The sequence below is a fragment of the Cricetulus griseus genome, chromosome 9 (assembly GCF_003668045.3).
Source record: "Cricetulus griseus strain 17A/GY chromosome 9, alternate assembly CriGri-PICRH-1.0, whole genome shotgun sequence".
In the NCBI taxonomy this organism is placed as follows: domain Eukaryota; kingdom Metazoa; phylum Chordata; class Mammalia; order Rodentia; family Cricetidae; genus Cricetulus; species Cricetulus griseus.
Window position 1 is genome coordinate 1624987 of NC_048602.1, and position 18718 is coordinate 1643704.

The 18718-nt window shown below is 47.2% G+C and overlaps 1 protein-coding gene across 1 annotated transcript; it reads right to left on the reverse strand.

The window, feature by feature from the left end:
• Positions 1–14890: 14890 nt before the first annotated feature.
• On the reverse strand, positions 14891–18118 carry Tshz3 (teashirt zinc finger homeobox 3; the record flags this gene model as incomplete). Its single annotated transcript, XM_035449465.1, has 2 exons — positions 14891–15672; positions 15739–18118. Coding segments are annotated over 2 exons (3162 nt in total), but the record flags the coding sequence as incomplete, so codon positions are not given.
• Positions 18119–18718: the final 600 nt, after the last annotated feature.

The following is an 18718-nucleotide window of genomic DNA, read 5'->3' on the forward strand; positions in this document are numbered from 1 at the left end:
AGCTTTACGAGCTGGGTTTATGAATTCAAATAGTTTTCACCACCCTCTCTACTTCACCCCGTAGAAATCATGTACTTATCAAATATTCTAGTCAAGCCGTTTTCGGATGTCTTTCCTAGTAAGATAGGTTTTTAATGTATTTCTCTGGTGTCTTTTTTTTTAATTTTACATTTGCATTTTGAAGTTCACTTTGTAAAAAAAAAATAAAAAATTACCGCAGAGAAATTATTTAAGTGTTTTTTTATCCCTGTTTCTTGAAAAATCTTATCTTTAAATAATCTATATCCTCAATTTTATTTATGCCATAAACCGTTCCTATATTTTAATGGTCTGTTTGCTTTAAAAGGGGTTGTTGGTTTTAATAGCTCAGTTACTATCTTTGTAAACTAAACTCCTTCTGACGAAATTCCAGCAGATCATCTCTGCCTGTGTGTGGAAGGCACATTCCAACCCCTGAAAAGGAAATTTAAGCCAAATAAATGTTCTGCACAAATTAAAACACATAAAATGAATAGTTAAATTGGGACAAGACCTGATGGACGGAGCAGTTGGGCTGTGGACATGTGGGTGTTGGGAGAGCTGGTTGCCAGGCAGGGCTTCCAGAGAGAAAAATCCAAATTAAATTAATATCCTGTAACCTCCTTTGTCCATTCCTCTGGGGGAACTGATCGTAGCAGTGCTGGCATGGATGTCTTGGGGGAGCAGAACGTAGGTGGTACTGGAGGGAGCTGTGAGGCTCCGGAATGATCTAGAACTCCAACACCTGCACACTTGCCACTCAATCCCCCGCTGGCCTCTTTGCTGGGCCCGCCAGGATGGATTCTCACCTCCAGATTCTCATGACAACTCTACCTACCTTGATTCGGCCATTATCCGTGCTGACTCTGGGGAAAATTCACAAGTGATTGTCATGGAGGAAGGACGTATCGGCTCACACGTGGAAGTGAAGGAGAGAGGTCACACGGGAAATGCGGGTGTCGCCCATGAAAGATGGCAAAGTTGCAAAGATCTGTTAGCGAAGACCATTCAATGTGATGCTCATCCCCTCATCCTCAGCTACCCCCAGCAGAGTCAGCGAGAAACTAGGAAAGACACAGAGCACAAGCCTATCCCTCTTCTGCAGCCTGACGTGTGTGTCCTCACCGGTTAGGTCCCAACCGGTACTGTGATGGACGTGGGACGCCTTGTGGGAGGGGCTTCCTGCGCGAGTCATTTCTAGCATGGAATCCTTTAGTGAGACCGAGAGAGGCGGCATTCGTATCTACCGCCAGCTGCAGGTTCTTAAGTATCCCGGCTCCCGAGGACCCCCCTCTCAACGTATCCCCCACCCCTCCGGGCTAGTCTCCCTGTTTCTAGCCAGCAATGAGGCAATTAATGAGCTGTACAAAAGCCCTAAGTTATCTCTGGAACTAGATGGGTAATAAACACATAAATAAGTAAATAATTAAATAACTAAATAAAATAAAATGGATGAGTGAAGCACGCAGGGCCCTAGACTCCTTGGAATAAACAGCACAGGGTTAGAAGAAGCAGGAGGTGGGGGAGCCCCAGGCTCAGCTCTGCGGCTGCTGACAGGGAGTGTCGTCTTGGGTGAGTCACTGCACCCTGGGACCTCTCCCGCTGCCACGATGAGCACACCTTGAAGAAATTCCAGCCACAACCCAGGGTGAGATGTGAGCTTGGGCTTTGTGATGTTTAATCTAGACTCTTGGCTTGGTGGGTGTTAGAATCGCCGTGGAAACGAGTCTCCAGGGATGACCTGAGGGAGTCTCTAGGTTATGCTTACTGAGGACCCACCCTAAATGTGGATGGCATCATGCCAGGGGCTGGAGTCCTGGGCTGTGGGAAAAAGGAGAGCACCAGCTAAGCACGGCGGTGTTTATTGCTTTCTGCTCCCGCCTGGGAATGCAATGGGACCACCCAGCTCACGTTTCTTCTGCGGCCATGCTTTGCCACTGGGGCAGCTGGCATCCCTTGGAACTGTGAGCCAGAATAAGCCTTCCTCCCTCCCTTACATTGCTTTTCCCTGATATTCTGTTGCTACCACAAGGCAGGCCAAGCTAATACAGGCAGCTTAATGTCAGACGGTGGACAGCGGCATTAGCACCCCTTATCCCCTCAATGTCGACATTACTGTTCATGTCTAAGGCTTTCTATCGGAGCCCAGTGGTTGCGGGGGCTTCTCCTGCCCACGCTAGGTAGGCAGTGATCAACCAGTGACATCAATTGGTTCTCACATGCTTCACCCTACAATGCCCCCACCCCAAGCCATTATGCAGATTTCCAGGGTGCTGAGTTCCAGTTGTCTGTCCTGGTATCCTGTTTGTTTCTGTCCTCGACGCAGGGTCTAAGTAGCCCAGGCTGACCTCAAACTACTCCTGAAATGTCCTTCTCTTCATTTTCCTCCTCTTTCTCCTTATCATCATCGTGTGAGTGTGTGTGTGCGTGTGTGTGTGTGTGTGTGTGTGTGTGAGTGTGTGTGTGAGTGTGTGTGTGAGAGTGAGTGTGTGTGTGTGTGAGTGTGTGAGTGTGTGTGTGTGTGTGAGTGTGTGTGTGAGTGTGTGTGTGAGTGTGTGTGTGAGTGTGTGTGAGTGTGGGGGGGTGTGGGGGGGTGTGGTGGGGGTGTGGTCACATGCATATTAGGTAACCATGTTACCATTGAACTACATCCCGGACCTATGGCTTGCTTCCCAATGCAAGGGGAGTTGGTGACTTCTTCTCAAGTCACCAACTGTAAGACCAACCAGGAACAGAAGAGACATTGGCCAACCAGAGAGCTGATACCCTGTCTAAAATGGGCAACCTACTGTGCCTTTCTAGCCACCAGTCAACACGTATGTCATCCAGACATACCACCAGCCATGCTTTGAAATCTCTCAATTTTCCAAGTCTGGCAATGAGTTCAAGTTGTACCTTTTTTCTGTTTCTTAACTTTGTGGCTCTGACTAAACACATATAGAGGTCACAGTCAGACTGCAGACCGTATTTGCAAGCCCACCAGACGAAAAGTCTCTGTTCAGTCTGTTCTGTGGTCAGAGAAACAGAGGCAACAGTGGAGGTTCTTATTTTTTCCAAAACATCCAATTCAACTTTATCAGGGTCTGGGAAGTGATGAGAGAAAAGGGTTTGGAGGCCACTGTGGCCCTAAGGCACTGGCCTTGAGACGTCCATTCAGATATAATTACAGGTGTAGTGGTGTGTGTGTGTGTGTGTGTGTGTGTGTGTGTGTGTGTGTGTGTGTGTCTGTGTCTGTGTCTGTGCGCGCGCACACACATCAACATTGCCCGATGCAGGGTGCTTTTGGCCCACAGAGAAAAAGGCTGTGGTTAGCTCATCTAGAGGACTTGTTCTTGGGGGTCTGTGGTGAGTCTATATTGAGCAGTCTAATTAGAATTCCCAGAAAACTATGCTCACTTCAGCCAAGTTGCTACTTGGTTAGGAATTTTGGAAGTTCCCGACTGGAAAACAAGGCACCCTTTGGACCCAAACCTTGAAGCTTATGCAAAGAGTGTGAACCTGAGCCGGTGTGAAAGCAGTGGAGCCCAGCTGTGATCAGACTCACCATGGTGGGCCTAGAATGGGGACCAGATCTAGTTCTGGCTAATAAGAAATTTATCCAGGGCTCTAGTCCTCATCATTGTGGCTCCAAGCTCTTTTCCTTTCAAAGATGGTGACCAAGAAAGAATAACAATAGTTAAATAAAATCAATTAAAATTGTACAGCAATCCTCTAATGGAAAGCAGAGAATCAATCAGAGAGAGGGAAATGGCCAAAATAGGAAGAACAGATTCCTAGTAATAGCGCTAAGTATTCCCAACCAGCTGTGCCCAAGGCCCTGTATTCCAGGGCTTGAGTTATATGAAAGCAATGGCCATTTGGCTGAAGTCCCTGTGATCCAGTGTCTGCTCACAGTGTCTTGCTGGGTACCTCTGGGCCCCTCAAGCCTGGAAAGAGCCCAGTGTCCTGTGGTTTTCAAGTTCTAGAAGGCAACAGAGAGCTTGTAAAGGCATCCTGATATCCACCACTAAGGCTTGGGAATGATTTGGGGAGCTCAAACCCTGGCTCCGTAGCCATAAGAAAATGTATTGTTTCTTGGTGTTTTGTTGCCATGACAAATATACACAAATACATGGGACAAACTTTTCTTTCTAATTCTATTAATTCTTTGAAAATATCCTACATTCATTTTGATCATATTCATCCCTCTCTCACATCTCACCCAGATTCACACCCTTATTCTACCCACCCAACTTTGTATCCTTTGGGGGAAAAAAGTGCAATTTGTGATGTGCATATACTCTTGGGTGTATGGCCTTCACTGGAAGACAGTCAGTCCACCAAGGAGTGCACCTCTAAAGAAAACCGACCCCCTCTCCAAGCAGCTCTCAACTGCCAATAGGTTCCCAGCTATGGGTGCCCACCTCTCCTCTCCATGTTGGGGATTTTGTCTGGCCTTTGCCTACTCAGGCCTTATACATGCTGTGACACTTGCTATGAATTCATGTGTGCAACTGCCCCGCTGTGCCCGGCAGACACTATTTCCTTGTGATCATCCAGAATCGCAGGCTCTTATGTTCTTTCTATCCCGAGACAAACATTTCAAAGGAGGGGAGTTTAGATTTGCTCACGGTTTCAGAGGGTTTGCATCTATCGTTTGGGTCTGGGATGAACATCCTATCAGCACCTTATGGTTTGAATCTGAAATGCTTCTCTCCTACAGGTTCACGTTTTATATGGTTGTTCCCAGGCAAGGCACTATTTTGAGGGACAGTGGAACCCTGTGGAAGTGGGACCTGGCCTGGATCACTAAGGATAGGCCTTTAATGGTTACAGTTCAGCCCTGAGTTCTGACCGTTCTCTCTCTTTAGACTCCCGTGTGAACAGCTGCCACCTTGAACTCCCAACCCCAAGAGAGAGGCACTCTGCTCTTCTTACCCATGATCTGGTGGACTGAAATTGCCTAAAATCATGAGCTAAGATAAATCTCTCTAAAGGGTGTGATGGGGGAGGTCCATCTGTGTATATGACTGTCTTATTGGTTGATAAATAAAGTACTGTTGGCCAATAGGAAAACAGGATAGGTGGGACTGAGAGTCAAGGAGGATTCTGGGAAAGATAGGAGAAAGCGCAGAGTCACCATGTGAGCCCAGGAAGACAGGACGCTTGTAGTTGGCATCCAATAAGATAAGTCTTATAAATATATAGATTTATGATACTTAAAACTGAGCTAGCAGATGAGAAATCCTAGTCATTGGCCAAACAGCATTTGTACCCAATATAAGTCTCTCTGTGTTACTTGGGGCCTTAACATAGCTGTGGGCAGGACTTGGGTGGTCTGGCGGAAAGCACCCACGTGGCAGCAGGGCTAGGGTGGCTGTGGCAGAAAGACTTATTGTTACAAGGGTGAATTACCAATACGGAGCCAGGTAAAGATATTAGGGTATTTATGAGAGAGATGCTTTACTTACAGAGCAACCTAGCCAGCCAGCAGGAAATGGAAGTAAGCAGAGCAAGCTGATGAGGAAAGGAAGAAGGGGCTACCATGTGTGTGTCCCTCACTCTCAAACCTCCCTCACATCACCCTGAGCACGCCTTTAGGGGGTGTGGCCAGGTACACCTGTAGCCAGCCTTGAGGAGGTGTGGTTAGGATGCCCCCTACATCTCTCCTATTAAAAATTCCTTCTTTTGAGTATTTTGTCACCGCAACCCCCCAAAAAACTGAGTAGAGAGTAGGATCATTTGGGGTTCCAGAGCACATGGTTGCTTACCTCATGGTGGCCAGGTGCAAACAAGAGAGACAGGAAGGGACCAGGACAAGATACAGATTCTTAGGACACACCCACACTGACCTGCTTCCCCCAACTGGTCCTTACCTTGATGCCATCACAGTATCTAACCATTGATTAGGCCACAGCCTTCATGATCCAACTACTTCCCAGGGACTGGCTCTTCCAGTTGGAGTCTTCAATACACTTTCAGGGGACACGTCATATCCAAACCATAAAATCATACGCACAGTTTCCCGATAAACCACCCCAAGCCTAAAGCTTTGAAAAGGTGAAGACCTGTGATATTAAAATCTAAGAGAGCATTCCTGGTGACCTGGGAGTGCTGGCATATGCCTATAAACCCAGCACCCACCCGGGAGGATTGTGAGTTGCAGGTCAATGCGGATTACCTACAAAACAAAGCAAAACAAATCAGGTGTGAGATACCAGGACAAGAATAACAAGCAAACACCCATCACTAACAAGGCTGCAGCAACACCACATTGTAGAAAACTCACAAGGTGATTCTTAAAATGTGAAAGACTATGACTGTTGGTCCCACCAACTCTAAGCATAGCCAGAAGAAGACTGTGTGAGCCAGTCTGCATGCTGTTCCTACCAAGGAGACGGTGAGTTTGCCAACACCTCGTGACTACAGTCTCTGGTCTCATCCATCCTTCATGATTTAGCGCAGGCCCTTTCCCACCCAAAGGGCTCCCAGTCGTGCCATGCCAAGCCACGCTCTAACTCCCTACTCAGTTTTATCATTTATTGCAAGTGGCCGTTTGCTTGGGACTTATCCCCTGCTCTCTACTCTAGCTGACTCCATGCTCATCTGAGACTAGGGCAGTCTTAGTCTATTTCCTTTCTGGTTCTGGGTACCACATGAGGGCTCAACACCATCCTGTGATATAGACCTCCATGTCCGCAATGTCTTGGGCTCACAGAGACTCCTCAGACCTCTCTGGGGATGGAACAAGAAGCCCTGTTCTGGGATCACCCACCACCTGCTACCACACTGACCATGGTGGCAATTCTGCTGCATATCCTGAAGCTCCTTCTCAGGCAATTTGAAGGTCTGTGCTCCTCCTCTTCACCCCAGACCCCACACTCCGCTCCTGGACAGTACTGTTCCTTTTAGGAAATGGGCCTACCTCTTTTCCAGTTTTCCAAAGTTTGTTCTTGCTTTGCAGCAGGGTCCTTGCGGTTGTGGTGACAGGATGGAACAAGTAGGGGATTCTGGAGTATGTTTTGTGATTTTTTTCTTTCTTCTGAGTCATGCACAGAGCTTGACTATGCGAGCACCAGCAGTATTTGAGAAGATGGAATGAGAAGAGGAAGGCAGAGCCTGTGTGCTTGTGGGAGGGGGAAACCTGCGCGTTCATCTCCCTCTTACCTACTTGGCCACACTGAACCCCGTCCCACAGGCTTGGGTCAGTTCGTGGATGCACTACCCTCTGAAGAATTGTGGCTACCAGGGAGCTCATGAGAAGCTGGAGCCCCTGGAAACCCAAGGCCTATCCTCCCGTGGAAACAGAAAGGCCAGAAATCAATTCTCTTCCAGAAAGGAGGCTTAGTCACATATGCCTGTCATCCCAGCACCTTTGGTGGCTTAAAGAGGAGGATTAGAAGTTCTAGGCCAACCTGGAGTCCATAGTGAGTTCAAGGCTAGCTTGGCTACATAGAAATATCCTATCTCAACAACAACAACAAAAGAAATATTTTAAAGGTGGGGATTAGGGGGTTGGATTTATGTGTAGCTTTTCTGTTCCCAATGCTTTTGTAAACAGAAGCCTAGGACACAGCCAGGCCTGTACCTCGGGAATCAATGAGCCCCATGGGACACAGAACCTCAATTCTTCTCCAAGGATAGCTTCTCCAAGAACAAGCTGGGTGAGCAACAGGTAGAGAAGGGGGAGGAAGGGAAGACGTGGAGAACAGGAGGAAGAACTTAGGACATGGGATGTGGGGGAGGGCTTTGCTGTTTTGGACACAGATGACAGAAAGTCCTCCTTCTCTTCTTCGGTGGGAACTCTAGTCACAGACGCTACTGGGAAAGGGACTCTCACATTTACTCATTATCCTCTGCAATGCAGTCCACATGACAATGAACCGCAAGAGTGAGGGATCCACAAGGGTTGGACAGACCCAGGCCTGGGCCGAGGGCGGCCTGAACCAAGACCAGTCTGCTTGAGCCATCTCAGCCATGCCCAGCCTCACTGCTGCCCCGTTGCCTGGGCACCGCAGGGGAAAGCCTCCTTTCTCCTTCGGCAGCCACATCTATTTCCCTTTGAAGGCTGTCACAGCAGCCTTTCAAACTCATTTGACTGGGTTGGAGCGCATCACACTGTCACGGGCTCAGTTTTCATTAGACGCCTGCTTCTCAGTTAGCCTAGCCAAGCAGAAGAATTCAAACACATGCACAAATTAAATCGACATCCAAACTCCACCAATATACAAAGCAATTTAAATGATATTCATTAGAGCGATGACAAGCTCTGATGAGGCTTTCAGGAACAGGGTCCTTCAGCTTCTGCCGACTCGGTTTCATGGTCACTGAGGCGGAACTCCAGAGACTGTACCTCCATTTTTTTTTAAGCTAAGAAATGGCTCCTTCCTGACACACCTATTTCATTCTCTCTGTACCTCTGGCTCTCTTGACCCAAGCTTCTCTAGCCACAGCTGTGGGCACAGTATAGATGTGAGTGGAACAGTCACAAAGACAGGACATGGCCATTAGGACTTCTTTTTTTTTTCCATAAATGGTCCAATTAAACCAGATTTCAGCGTCTCATAATTTCATTTCAGTTGGCCTGGGAGATCTCTAATTCACAATTATGGTGGTCATAAATGTGTCCCAGGAATCCTGCTGTGGGGGGAAAAATGGAAGCAGAGTGTTGAAACACCATAATTTTTAAAAACATAGCCCCAAAATTAAAAGGTGCACCTTTAAAAAAAAAATCCCGTGTGTTGGCACTGGGGTTGGAACCCAGGACTTCTCGCTCGCTAGGCAAAGGCTCTACCACTGAGCCACATGCCAGCCTTATTTCAGTTTTGAAAAGGAGACCAGAATAGCCATCTTACTGCTGCCCATGGCTGCAAAGGAAGGGGACCAGAGGCTGGTGAGAGCTGCAAGGAGGGCTGCCCATGCTCACGTCTCCATCAGTAGCTAAGTAAGGCAGATCCTGAGGCTCCGGGGTTCGCAATCTAGCTGATATACTTGGTGGGGGCGGCAGCAACTGCAGACGCCAATGCCTGGCATTTGTTTATAATTTTATGCTCAAGGTTAATTGTGTGTGTCCTTGGCTTCGATCATCAATATTAGCGTGTGAGAACGTGGCATGGACCCATATTGGCAAAAGAAAGATTCCTAGAAATACCCAGAGACTGGAATCACACCTTCACTACTAAGAGGCAAGAGGTCTGGCTTAAGAAATCACCTTGTCAATAATAATGGTAGTTGGCACCTTCCCATTGGTCTAGATCTGTGATATCCAAAGTAGTGGCTGCCCAGCACCTGACACGTGGCTGGTACAATGTAAAGAACTTAGTTGTTTAATTTTCGTTTATGTTTCAATACTTACCATGTGGCTACTGTCTGCTCTCTGGTGACAGCGAAGCTTAGATGGAGACTATCAGCTGGACCTAACTCCAGTGAGCTAATTGTGGATGCTAAATGTAGAGGGGTCACCTTGTTGGCCATCATGGGTGATTTATTAATATATTAGTTCACAACATCATACAAAGGTTGAAGAGAGGCCGTTCTTCCCATCTATTGTTAGACTGTAATTTTGAAGGCACCTGGCTTATTGGAGTAGAGATGGGGCATGGATCCCCCAATCCCTTGCCTCTGGAAGCAGCTTTGACTGAAGCCTCTCCTGAGACCCAGAGCTGTCACTAGGCTGAATCAGCCTTGGGCTGTCTGGGATTGGCTCAGCCATCAGAAACTGTCAGGCAGCTAACCAACAATTTGGCACATCCATTGTCTTGGCAAGGTGGAGACATGGTCTCCAAACCTAGAGCACTCAGAGTCTATATATTACAGGGTTTTCTTGCCCTTTATCGTGTGTGTGTGTGTGTGTGTGTGTGTGTGTGTGTGTGTGCTGTCAAATTCATAGGGACAGAAATAAATGGAATTGAGGAAGCCAAGCAGATTTTTTTTGTGGAACTCAACATAGTGCTAGGGGAGATAAGAAGCCCCTTGCAAACAAAACCAGTTTACTCTGCTCTGCCCTGACACAACAGGGCTACGACACTAGGCATGGGGAGGTTAGCGTTTTCCAGAGAGGGATGGAGCAGCCTGCCCCCAGATGAATGGGAACTAGCCATTCCATGTTTTGCATAAGGCCATCAGTGCCTTGAGAAGTTAGGGACCATGTGATATTCTGAGCATCTTTTTGGTATTTCTCGGATCTGCTGGAGGCATAGAGGTATCCAGTGATGCATGCGCTCCAAAGAAGAGCGTATTTCCAGGTTGCCTTTGCCAAAGATTACACGTGCTTACTAATAATAAATCCCTGGGGAGAAAGGAGGTTAGTGTTTCTATTACCAGAAGAATAACTCTCCAGTGGAGTGAAAATGGTAATTTCTCCATTAGCTGAAAGGAATAATGGCTATTATTTTTAAAGTTAAAGTATTTATTATTAAAGAGTGGTGTTGGGGTTTGCTGTTTTCATTTTTATGATAGCTTCCTATAACGGATTGTTGTTTCTGCACTAAGTTGTCAACAGAATAGAGCGCCATTACAGTATTCCTATTTCTGAACTGTGCTGATGAATTGGGAAAAAATAAAATCACCGAATTTTTTTTATTAGGTAACTTGGGATTTCTGGAACACTCGATCCATTCAGTGCAGCCTTGTCTTCCATCCACCCTGGGTCTTTCGTCTTCACAAATCTATTCCCTCAATGAGGACCTGGGCAGCTAACAGGCCTTCTGTGTATATTGTCACCACATGGTAGAATTGCAGGTCTAGGGGCAGTGAGCCTGAGAGAAAGGCTCTAGCCTGAGCTCCTCCAGGCTGGCCCTTGAATGCCGGGGTACCCTGGGGAGAAGTGGTAGTCTATGGAGATTAATATAAAGAAATATATTTCCTTTTGCAGAATGAAAATTGGATGGAGATACCAGGGAGGCTGGGTCCCCACCATCAACCCTCTCTAACTTTCATGTAAGATTTTGTTTAATTATAGAATTCTTGCTGCCTAAAATTTAAAAGATACATCCTTGATATTTTTGCTAAATGTTGACTGCAGCGAATAGCTAAGATGTGGCATATTGATTTCTTGTTGTGAATTGAGCTGTTCAAGCTCCATTTAAGATTTTCATCTTGCATGTAGCCCTGAGCACATCATAGCACCATAAATTAGTTAAATTGCACATTTATCACAAATGTTATTTTAAGATACTGCGTAAATGTGATGGCTGGAAGATATACCATAGGACTAGAGTGAGACTGAGCGTGGGCGGGTGAGGTCAGGGTCACCTACGCACCTGTGATTAAAGGCCCCCTCCCGCCTTCTGCAAATCTACCCTTGGCAGGGCCCACTCACAGGTCCACTTGGACGCCAATTCCACCATTTACCTTTTCTGTGCACAACAGTCATAGGCTGTGTGGTCAACAAAAGCCTTGGAAATTCACTTCTTTTTGGATGGTCTTCTTTGACTTGGGGCCAGAATGAGCTATGATCTGAAAGTCTTCTTGCACGCTGCCTTACCCTGTTGCCAGACCAGGGTTTGGTGATCTGGGGGAAAAGTAGCCCACCTCCCAATGCTAAATAGACTCTCTCTATTCAAAGGAAGGTTAGCATTCAATACCTCCCCTTTTCTAACACATTTCTGGAGGTAGAATTAACTTTGGGTTTCCATTAGTACCAGCAGGACTTTCATAGCTTGGAGTCCAAGGTGCCAACTGAGTGTGTGACTCACTATCTACCTTGGCTATCTATCTCCATGTCTTCCCCCAAATTGAATAGCCCTGATAATAATCCTGGGGGCGGGGGACGTGCAGTGTTGGGCCCTTCTCAACTGTGAAGAGGGGGGCTCCACCATCACTCACACAAATCCCCTCTCCTTTCAAGCCACATGGGCCCTGGTGATGACGAGAGTGTTGTCAGTTTAATCTGTTAGATGCAGGACTTTGGATTCTAATAAACCGATGCTATATTTAACCTGTGAAAAATTCAAGAGTGGAAATCTGGGCTTCGAGATGCAAAGATGCAGAATGCACTGTGTGTGTGTGTGTGGGGGGGTAGGGTCTCTGTGCCCTGAGCCAGGTTCTAGGGCAGTACAGGTACCCTTGTGGAACATACATGTCTCTCGGCATCCTCAAAGTAGAACCTTAAGAGAGAGACTAGGGCTAGCCATGCTGGAGGCAAGCGGTAGAGCAGAGGCAGGACCCAGAGGCAAGGGACTCTTTTGAGGCTAAGCCCTGCCTGCATGCCCACGTCACAAGGGTGGAGTAGAGCGTCTGTGTTATTATCTGCCAGAAGCCCGTTTTAAACTCCATCGGACTTCTTTCTGAAACCCCAGAGAGAGAGAGAGAGAGAGAGAGAGAGAGAGAGAGAGAGAGAGAGAGTGGATTACTGAGAGAAAATAGAGTAGATGGCACATTTGGACTTGTCTTGACGGAAAGGGGTGGGGAGCAGCGGGAAAACCCGTGGGCGTGTTGCCGAACATTTTTGAAAGGGCTTAATTTAAATTTTTAATAAAAGAGTATCTTTTTTTTTCCTTCAAGTTGAGGTGTTTTATGTATTACATGGATGTATCACATTTCTCATTTGTATAATTCTAGGTTAGGAGCTCTGATTCTGCCTAACTGCAAGACTAGTTTGAATATAGTAATAAAGGTATTTTACAGTTTTACATGATGTTCGCAGCGTTTTGTTGGAGTGATTTGCCAGGCCCAATAAAAGCTTGTGATTATCATATAAATGCTTTCTTCCTCCCCTTGCCATGGATGGGTTCAGTCTCCCCCAGTTCTTCCCCGACCTGGTTCTCTCTGGCTGCCTTAACTTGGGAAGAACAAGTGACCCCCGAAGTCCGAATTCCTGGCTCCTCTCTGCTTCCTGCTCTTTGAAAATCTTAAGCTACCAAGAACAAACAACCATTTGCAGAATCTCTTACAGACCTTCCCCCCTAAGCCTGGGAACACCTGGGAGCATCCAGAAGGGAGACCAGACCCACCCTGCAGAGTTATCCATGGTGACCTGAATGAAGCTCTGACCATGGAGATTTTACTGCTACATCCCCCGCCCACGGGGGTTCCAGCCTCATGGGCGGGCATCTCTCCTTTCTTTCCAGTTTTCATTCCTGGGGGAAATGCTATGCAGGCCTCCACCAAAGTTCACTGAAACTCCCCTGATTTACGCGAAGCCTCCAACTGCCAGCACCTGGCAGACACAGCAACCGAGTCAGTCATAAACAGATCGCATACAATTTAATTTTAATGTGCTCGTTAGTCGTAGCACATCTCAGACATAATTGTGAACGCAACACAAAATTATAGCAAAAAGACAATTTTAATGCTGCCGTAGAAAAAAAAAAAAGGTTATATGAAGAGTCATATCATGGTGTGCCATTGTCAACAACCAAACAGGGCACAGAGTGTGTCGCGGTGTCTGTGGTGTTTACATGCCAATATTTTATACATAGGTTCTCAGGTGGTGTCAGTTGTCAGTTACTCCTGCAAATTAACTGCCAGGAATGGAGAAGAAGAGAATGGGTTGGAGAGCCGGTAACCACGGGTTACCTTTCATAAGCCTAAAGATAAAACTGTGGGATCTTGGAGGGATAATTAGGAAGGAAGAAACAAAGTTACTGATTGAAATTTGAAAAAAAAAAAGGTAAAGAAAGAAAGAAAAGACGAAGGAAAACATCCCACGTTATGAACTAGCAACCAAGAGGGCTTATAAATAAGTAAAAGAGGTTGTCCCCCAGAAGAAAAAGCCTCATGACATTTAAGCAAAGGATTACAGTACAAACATTTTAAAGGCTTTATCAATGTTCAGGAAATACAGTACAAGTTGCTGATTTTTTTTTAATTATTTTTCTTTCCTTTTGGAATAGACTTAACCCTTTGAGCACTGAGTTTCTGTTTGAGCATCCTGTAATTTCTAATAAATACCTTTAAGAACCATGTGCAAAATAGTTACGATGCCTGCCAGGGGTGGATTTCCTGGCCTCAAAACAAATGATAATAGAACGCTAATAAATATGTATAATTTAAACATGAACCCTCTATCAATATAGATGTGACGTATAGCAAAACAAACATCATACCTTGCTTTGAGATAATGCTTCTGTATATTTTATAAATGCTATCTGTGGAATCTTCTGTATAATTTACAACGTTTGCATGTAAAAAAAAACAACATAAACCTTAAAAAAAAGAAAAAATAAGGAAATATACACTATACAGAGGCATGGCTTGTGCCCAGAGTATAGCAGATACATAAAACACTTGTTATAAATGCAAGAAAGAAAGGATCATTTAACCAGTCACATTTTCCGATAAGAGTTTGAAATCTATACAATATATACATCTATGTTTCAATGTGAAAATAATATTCTTTTAAATTTCAAGGCGTGTTATACCCCTGCAGATCTGCATAAATGGAGGTTCCTATTATTCCTTATGACTAAGCTGGTAAGGAGTTTAAAAACAGAGTTTCATACATTATTATTATTCATTATTATTTTGTTTTATTATTATCTTTTTTTATAACCAAATTAATGCAAAAGTGCTTCGTAGTACTCAGAGGGCTAAAGATGAAAGGGTGAGAAATGCCAGCACACCCAAGTTTCATGGAAAAAGTGTGCCTGGTTTCGTTATAAATGCTTACTTAAACTGTCTGTTAATGCATGCAGCTCGAAGCATCGAGGGGATGCTCACAATTAAATCCCATTTACACAAAGTTCCAAACACTTAGCACTGCGTTTTAACCTTCGTTATTTTACCAGTAACAACAGCTGAGTATATGCACCTCTCTAATAAACACTGTACAGTAATACCAAACAGTCCAGCCCAGAATGATCCTCTGCAGTTAACATAAGAACATGTGCCAAGAACAAGACAGAGGGGCTTTAAGGTGCCTTCAGCATTTTCCTCCACCCTGGAGCAAATGCTACTGCTTCTCCAGCTCGGAAACAAACAGAAGGTGGTCTTCTGGCGACTTCCCGTGTGTTTTGCTAAGGTGAAGTTTAACGGCATGCTTGCTCGCAAAGGTCCGATTGCAAAGCTTGCACTGATAGGAGGTCCCCAGGTCCTCCTCCGGGGAGGATGTCACCAATTTTTCTGATGGCGACTTGGTTTGTGCTATTTGATTGTTAATCTGTTCGGTGGACAGTTTGGACAAGTCCCGTAGCCGGAAGCCCAGGTGTGACTCTAGGTGGCTGATGTACGTGGAAGGAGTCCTGATTTGCGACGCACAGTCATTACAAAAGAACACAGGGTGGCCAGTGTCCAAGTTTTTGAGGAACTTTGTTCCACCTGTCCTCCGGAGCTGGTACTTCACGTTGGCCAGCCAGTGGCTGATGGTGGTCATGGAGAGCCCTGTGAACCTCGAGATGTGCATGCGCTCCTGGGGGCTCAGATCCGACATGATGTACTTTCCCTCCGATGTCTGCCGGAGGCTGGCCGCGAACTGGGCCTGCAGGATCAGCAGGTGCTGAGGGTTCCAGTTTGACTGGCGGCCTTTCCTCTTCTGGGCTGGAGTCGACTCCTCGGCCTCTTCCAGGGTGGCCCCGTCAATGTCAGACTTCTCAGAGATGCTGGAGGGAGTAGAGGATTTTGACGTGTGACTCTCTGTCAAGTTCTTCAACATATCGGATATATCTGACAAGGCATTCTCGCGCAGCGGCGAGTTTGACATGTATGATACGACGGCAGATGTCTTTGCCGTTGTCACTGTGGATGAGGAAGTCGCTGGGGATGTGGAGGTGGGGGACAAAAGCCCTGAACCTAAAGAGCAACCTTTGTCACTCTTTCCCTTTGTCAAGTCTATGGGCTGGTCATTGTTGACGTGGTAGAAATAGCGGTCCAGATGGTCGGCCTTCTTGGCCTGAAGGGGCGGTGGGGTGGCCACAGCCGCCTTCTCGGCGAGACTGTTGCTCATCTTGAAAAGCATGCTCATGGGGTCTAGTGCAGGCAGAGAGGGCTTGGCGGCCTTGCCAAGGTGGATATTCATGACCGACTGCAGGGCACTCAGGGGGTTCACAAAAGGCTGTTCTGGTGGGTGGTCCGTGATGATGGCTGTGCTGCCGCTGAGGCTTGCGCTCAGGGGCTTCACCAGCTCCTTGCCGTTCTCCACTGGCTCCGCAGCGGGGCTCACCTCCTTGCACCCGTCCCGTGGAGGACTGGGGCTGTTCTCCTGGCTTTTGAAGCCACCGTCACTGGAGGCTTCCATCTTGATGGGCTCACTCTGTTCACTACTGCAGGGAGACGGCGTGGCCCGCTTGGGTGGCGACAGCTTGCCTTCCGGCTCTTTCATTTTCTCCTCAACTTTGGCAACTTTCTCAGTGACCTTTTTCACCAGTTCTTCCATGGCATGGAAGTTTGTCTTGGGCATGGGGGAGGTCTGGCTGCTGGGCGAAGAGACCAGGGTCTGGGTTTTTGTAGGAGACACGATTTCGCTGTTGCCAAATATGGGTTTCAGGGGTGTGCTCTTCCCGGAGGAACCCAGGGACAGCTTCATCATGTTGGGGAGCTGGTAGGCGGCGTGGATGCTGGGGTAACCCCCCCAGCTGGGAGTGCCGTTCTGAGCCTTGTTGATGGCGGACGTTACTGTGTTTTCAAGGGATTTAAGGATGTCTAATCCCCCTTTAGGGCTCTCCTCTAAGTCGTTCTCAGTCAAATAGTGGTACTTGGAAGAAATGTCATACTTCTCCTCCTCCTCGCCGGTCTTCTCTTTCTCCTTGGGTTTCTCATCCACGGCTGCCTTCTCCTTGTCCCCTTCCTTTTTAACCTCCACGGTCAGCTTCGGGGAGACGCTGGCAGGCGTGTTGGAGGGAGACGTGAACGTGGTGGCTGCCAGTGGCACAGACTGTACCTTCTCATCCAGCAAGGTGGTGATGGTGGGCGTGACAGGCGTCTCCATGATGGGCTTCCCCTTCTTCATGGCTGAGTTGGTGACCTTGATAAAGTGGCCAGTGACCATCATGTGGGCCGTGAGCTCTTGGAGCGTGTCGTGGGAGCTGCCACACTCCATACACTTGAGGATCTGAGACTTTCGGGCCTCGAAGTGCCACGCGTAGCTGGCCCCGTTCTGGTGGCCGTAGCGGTTATTCGGTGTGATGTAGGGATTGGAGTTCTTCTGGAGAGCGTCGCTGGTGTCAGACAGGGTGGCTTTGGGGGTCCCACCGGTGGAGTCGGGGGAGCTAGGCAGCTCCAGCTCCAGCGAAGGTTTCTTGCGCGCGGCAGGGATGATTTTGGCTGCGACGGGCGTGACGGGTTCCTTGAGAGGCACTTTTTGGTAGTGTTTAGTTTTGATCATGTGGACACTGAGGTCTTGGAGGGACTCGAAGGAGTGGCCGCAGTACATGCACTTCAACACTTTCTGCGCGTCTTCCTTGCCTTCCATCTCCAACAAAGACCGCTTGCGAGGCTTGGACCAGCGCTTGGGGTTGTTGTTGTCCGTCTCGTGGTTGTCATCGCGATAGTGGCCGGTCTCGTTCATGTGCACCGTGAGCTCCACCAGCGTGTCGTAGGCCGCGCTACAGTCTTTGCAGCGGAACTTGCTGGCCCCGGTGAAGATGGAGCCGTAGAGCTTGCTGCTCTGCCGATAGAGCTGCACGGTGCTGAAGAGGCTGGGCTCGGGCAGCACGCGGCTCTGGGACACGTGCTGCAGGGTCTTCGCCATGGCGCTCTGGTGCCAATCAAAGCTGCCGCTGCCGCAGCTGCTGCTGCTGCTGCTGCTGCTGCTGCTGCTGCCGCCGCCGTTGTTGTCCGAGGAGGGCTGGTGCAGGTTCAGGTTCAGGTTGGACCAGTAGGAGTTGGAGAGGAAGTTGTTGTACACGGCCTTCATCTGCTCCAGGCTGTCCGACACGGTTGTGTCCTCCAGGGGCACCGGGACCTCCTTGGTCTCCTCTTCGTTCTTGATGGAGCTACTTTCAAAGTCAGCCATCCGGTCACTGGTCTCACTGATGTGGGACTCGCTGTCCATCTCATGGCTGGAAAACTCAGCGGCTGGGGAGTTCTGGTAGCTCGGGCAGCCCTTGCTGAGCTCCTTTTCTGGACACATGTATTTGGCGGAGGGTTCTCCATCGGCCGCTTGCGCCTCAGGCTCGGCGTCATCCTCGACCAAGGCGGCTGCCTTTAACTCGTCGGAAACATAGGCTGCCGTGATCCCAGGTGAGGAGGAGAGACCAGAAGGTGACAACAAAGAGGGAAAGGAGAGAAAGAAAGAAAGAAGATTAGTAAGTGTTGATCATACCTCGAGTACATTCTTGGCTCTTGGGAGTTCGGCAAAAAGATATGGGCACAGTTATTTGTAAAATTAAATAGTTAAAATATGATGTTTCTTTGGAGCAAAAAAAAAAAATCTGCTCTTCAAACACAATTTGCCACCTTATTCTTCTCAAGGGGCAACAGCTTGAAATTAAAACTAAATTTGAAATTAATGAAGCACATTCTGGAGGTGGCATTCACTTCTAAAGTAATAAATTACTTGTATCAACCTCAGAGACAGCAGTTCCTGTCTGTCAATTAATATGTCTTATGCTTCTCCTACCTCTAATGCATTTCTTAACAGACAGACTTACAATTTAAATTAAGCAAGCTTTTTTTTTTTTTACTCATTACATTTTTGAGGCTCAGTCTCTAATAAATATAAAGTACAAAAACATCAATAAGAATTTTACCAAGTAAAAAGGAAATTCGTCAATTATAATAAATTAAAACCAAGGTCTGTGGCTTTTTCTCCTCCTTTTCTTCATCCTAGAAAAGTAGGTCTAAA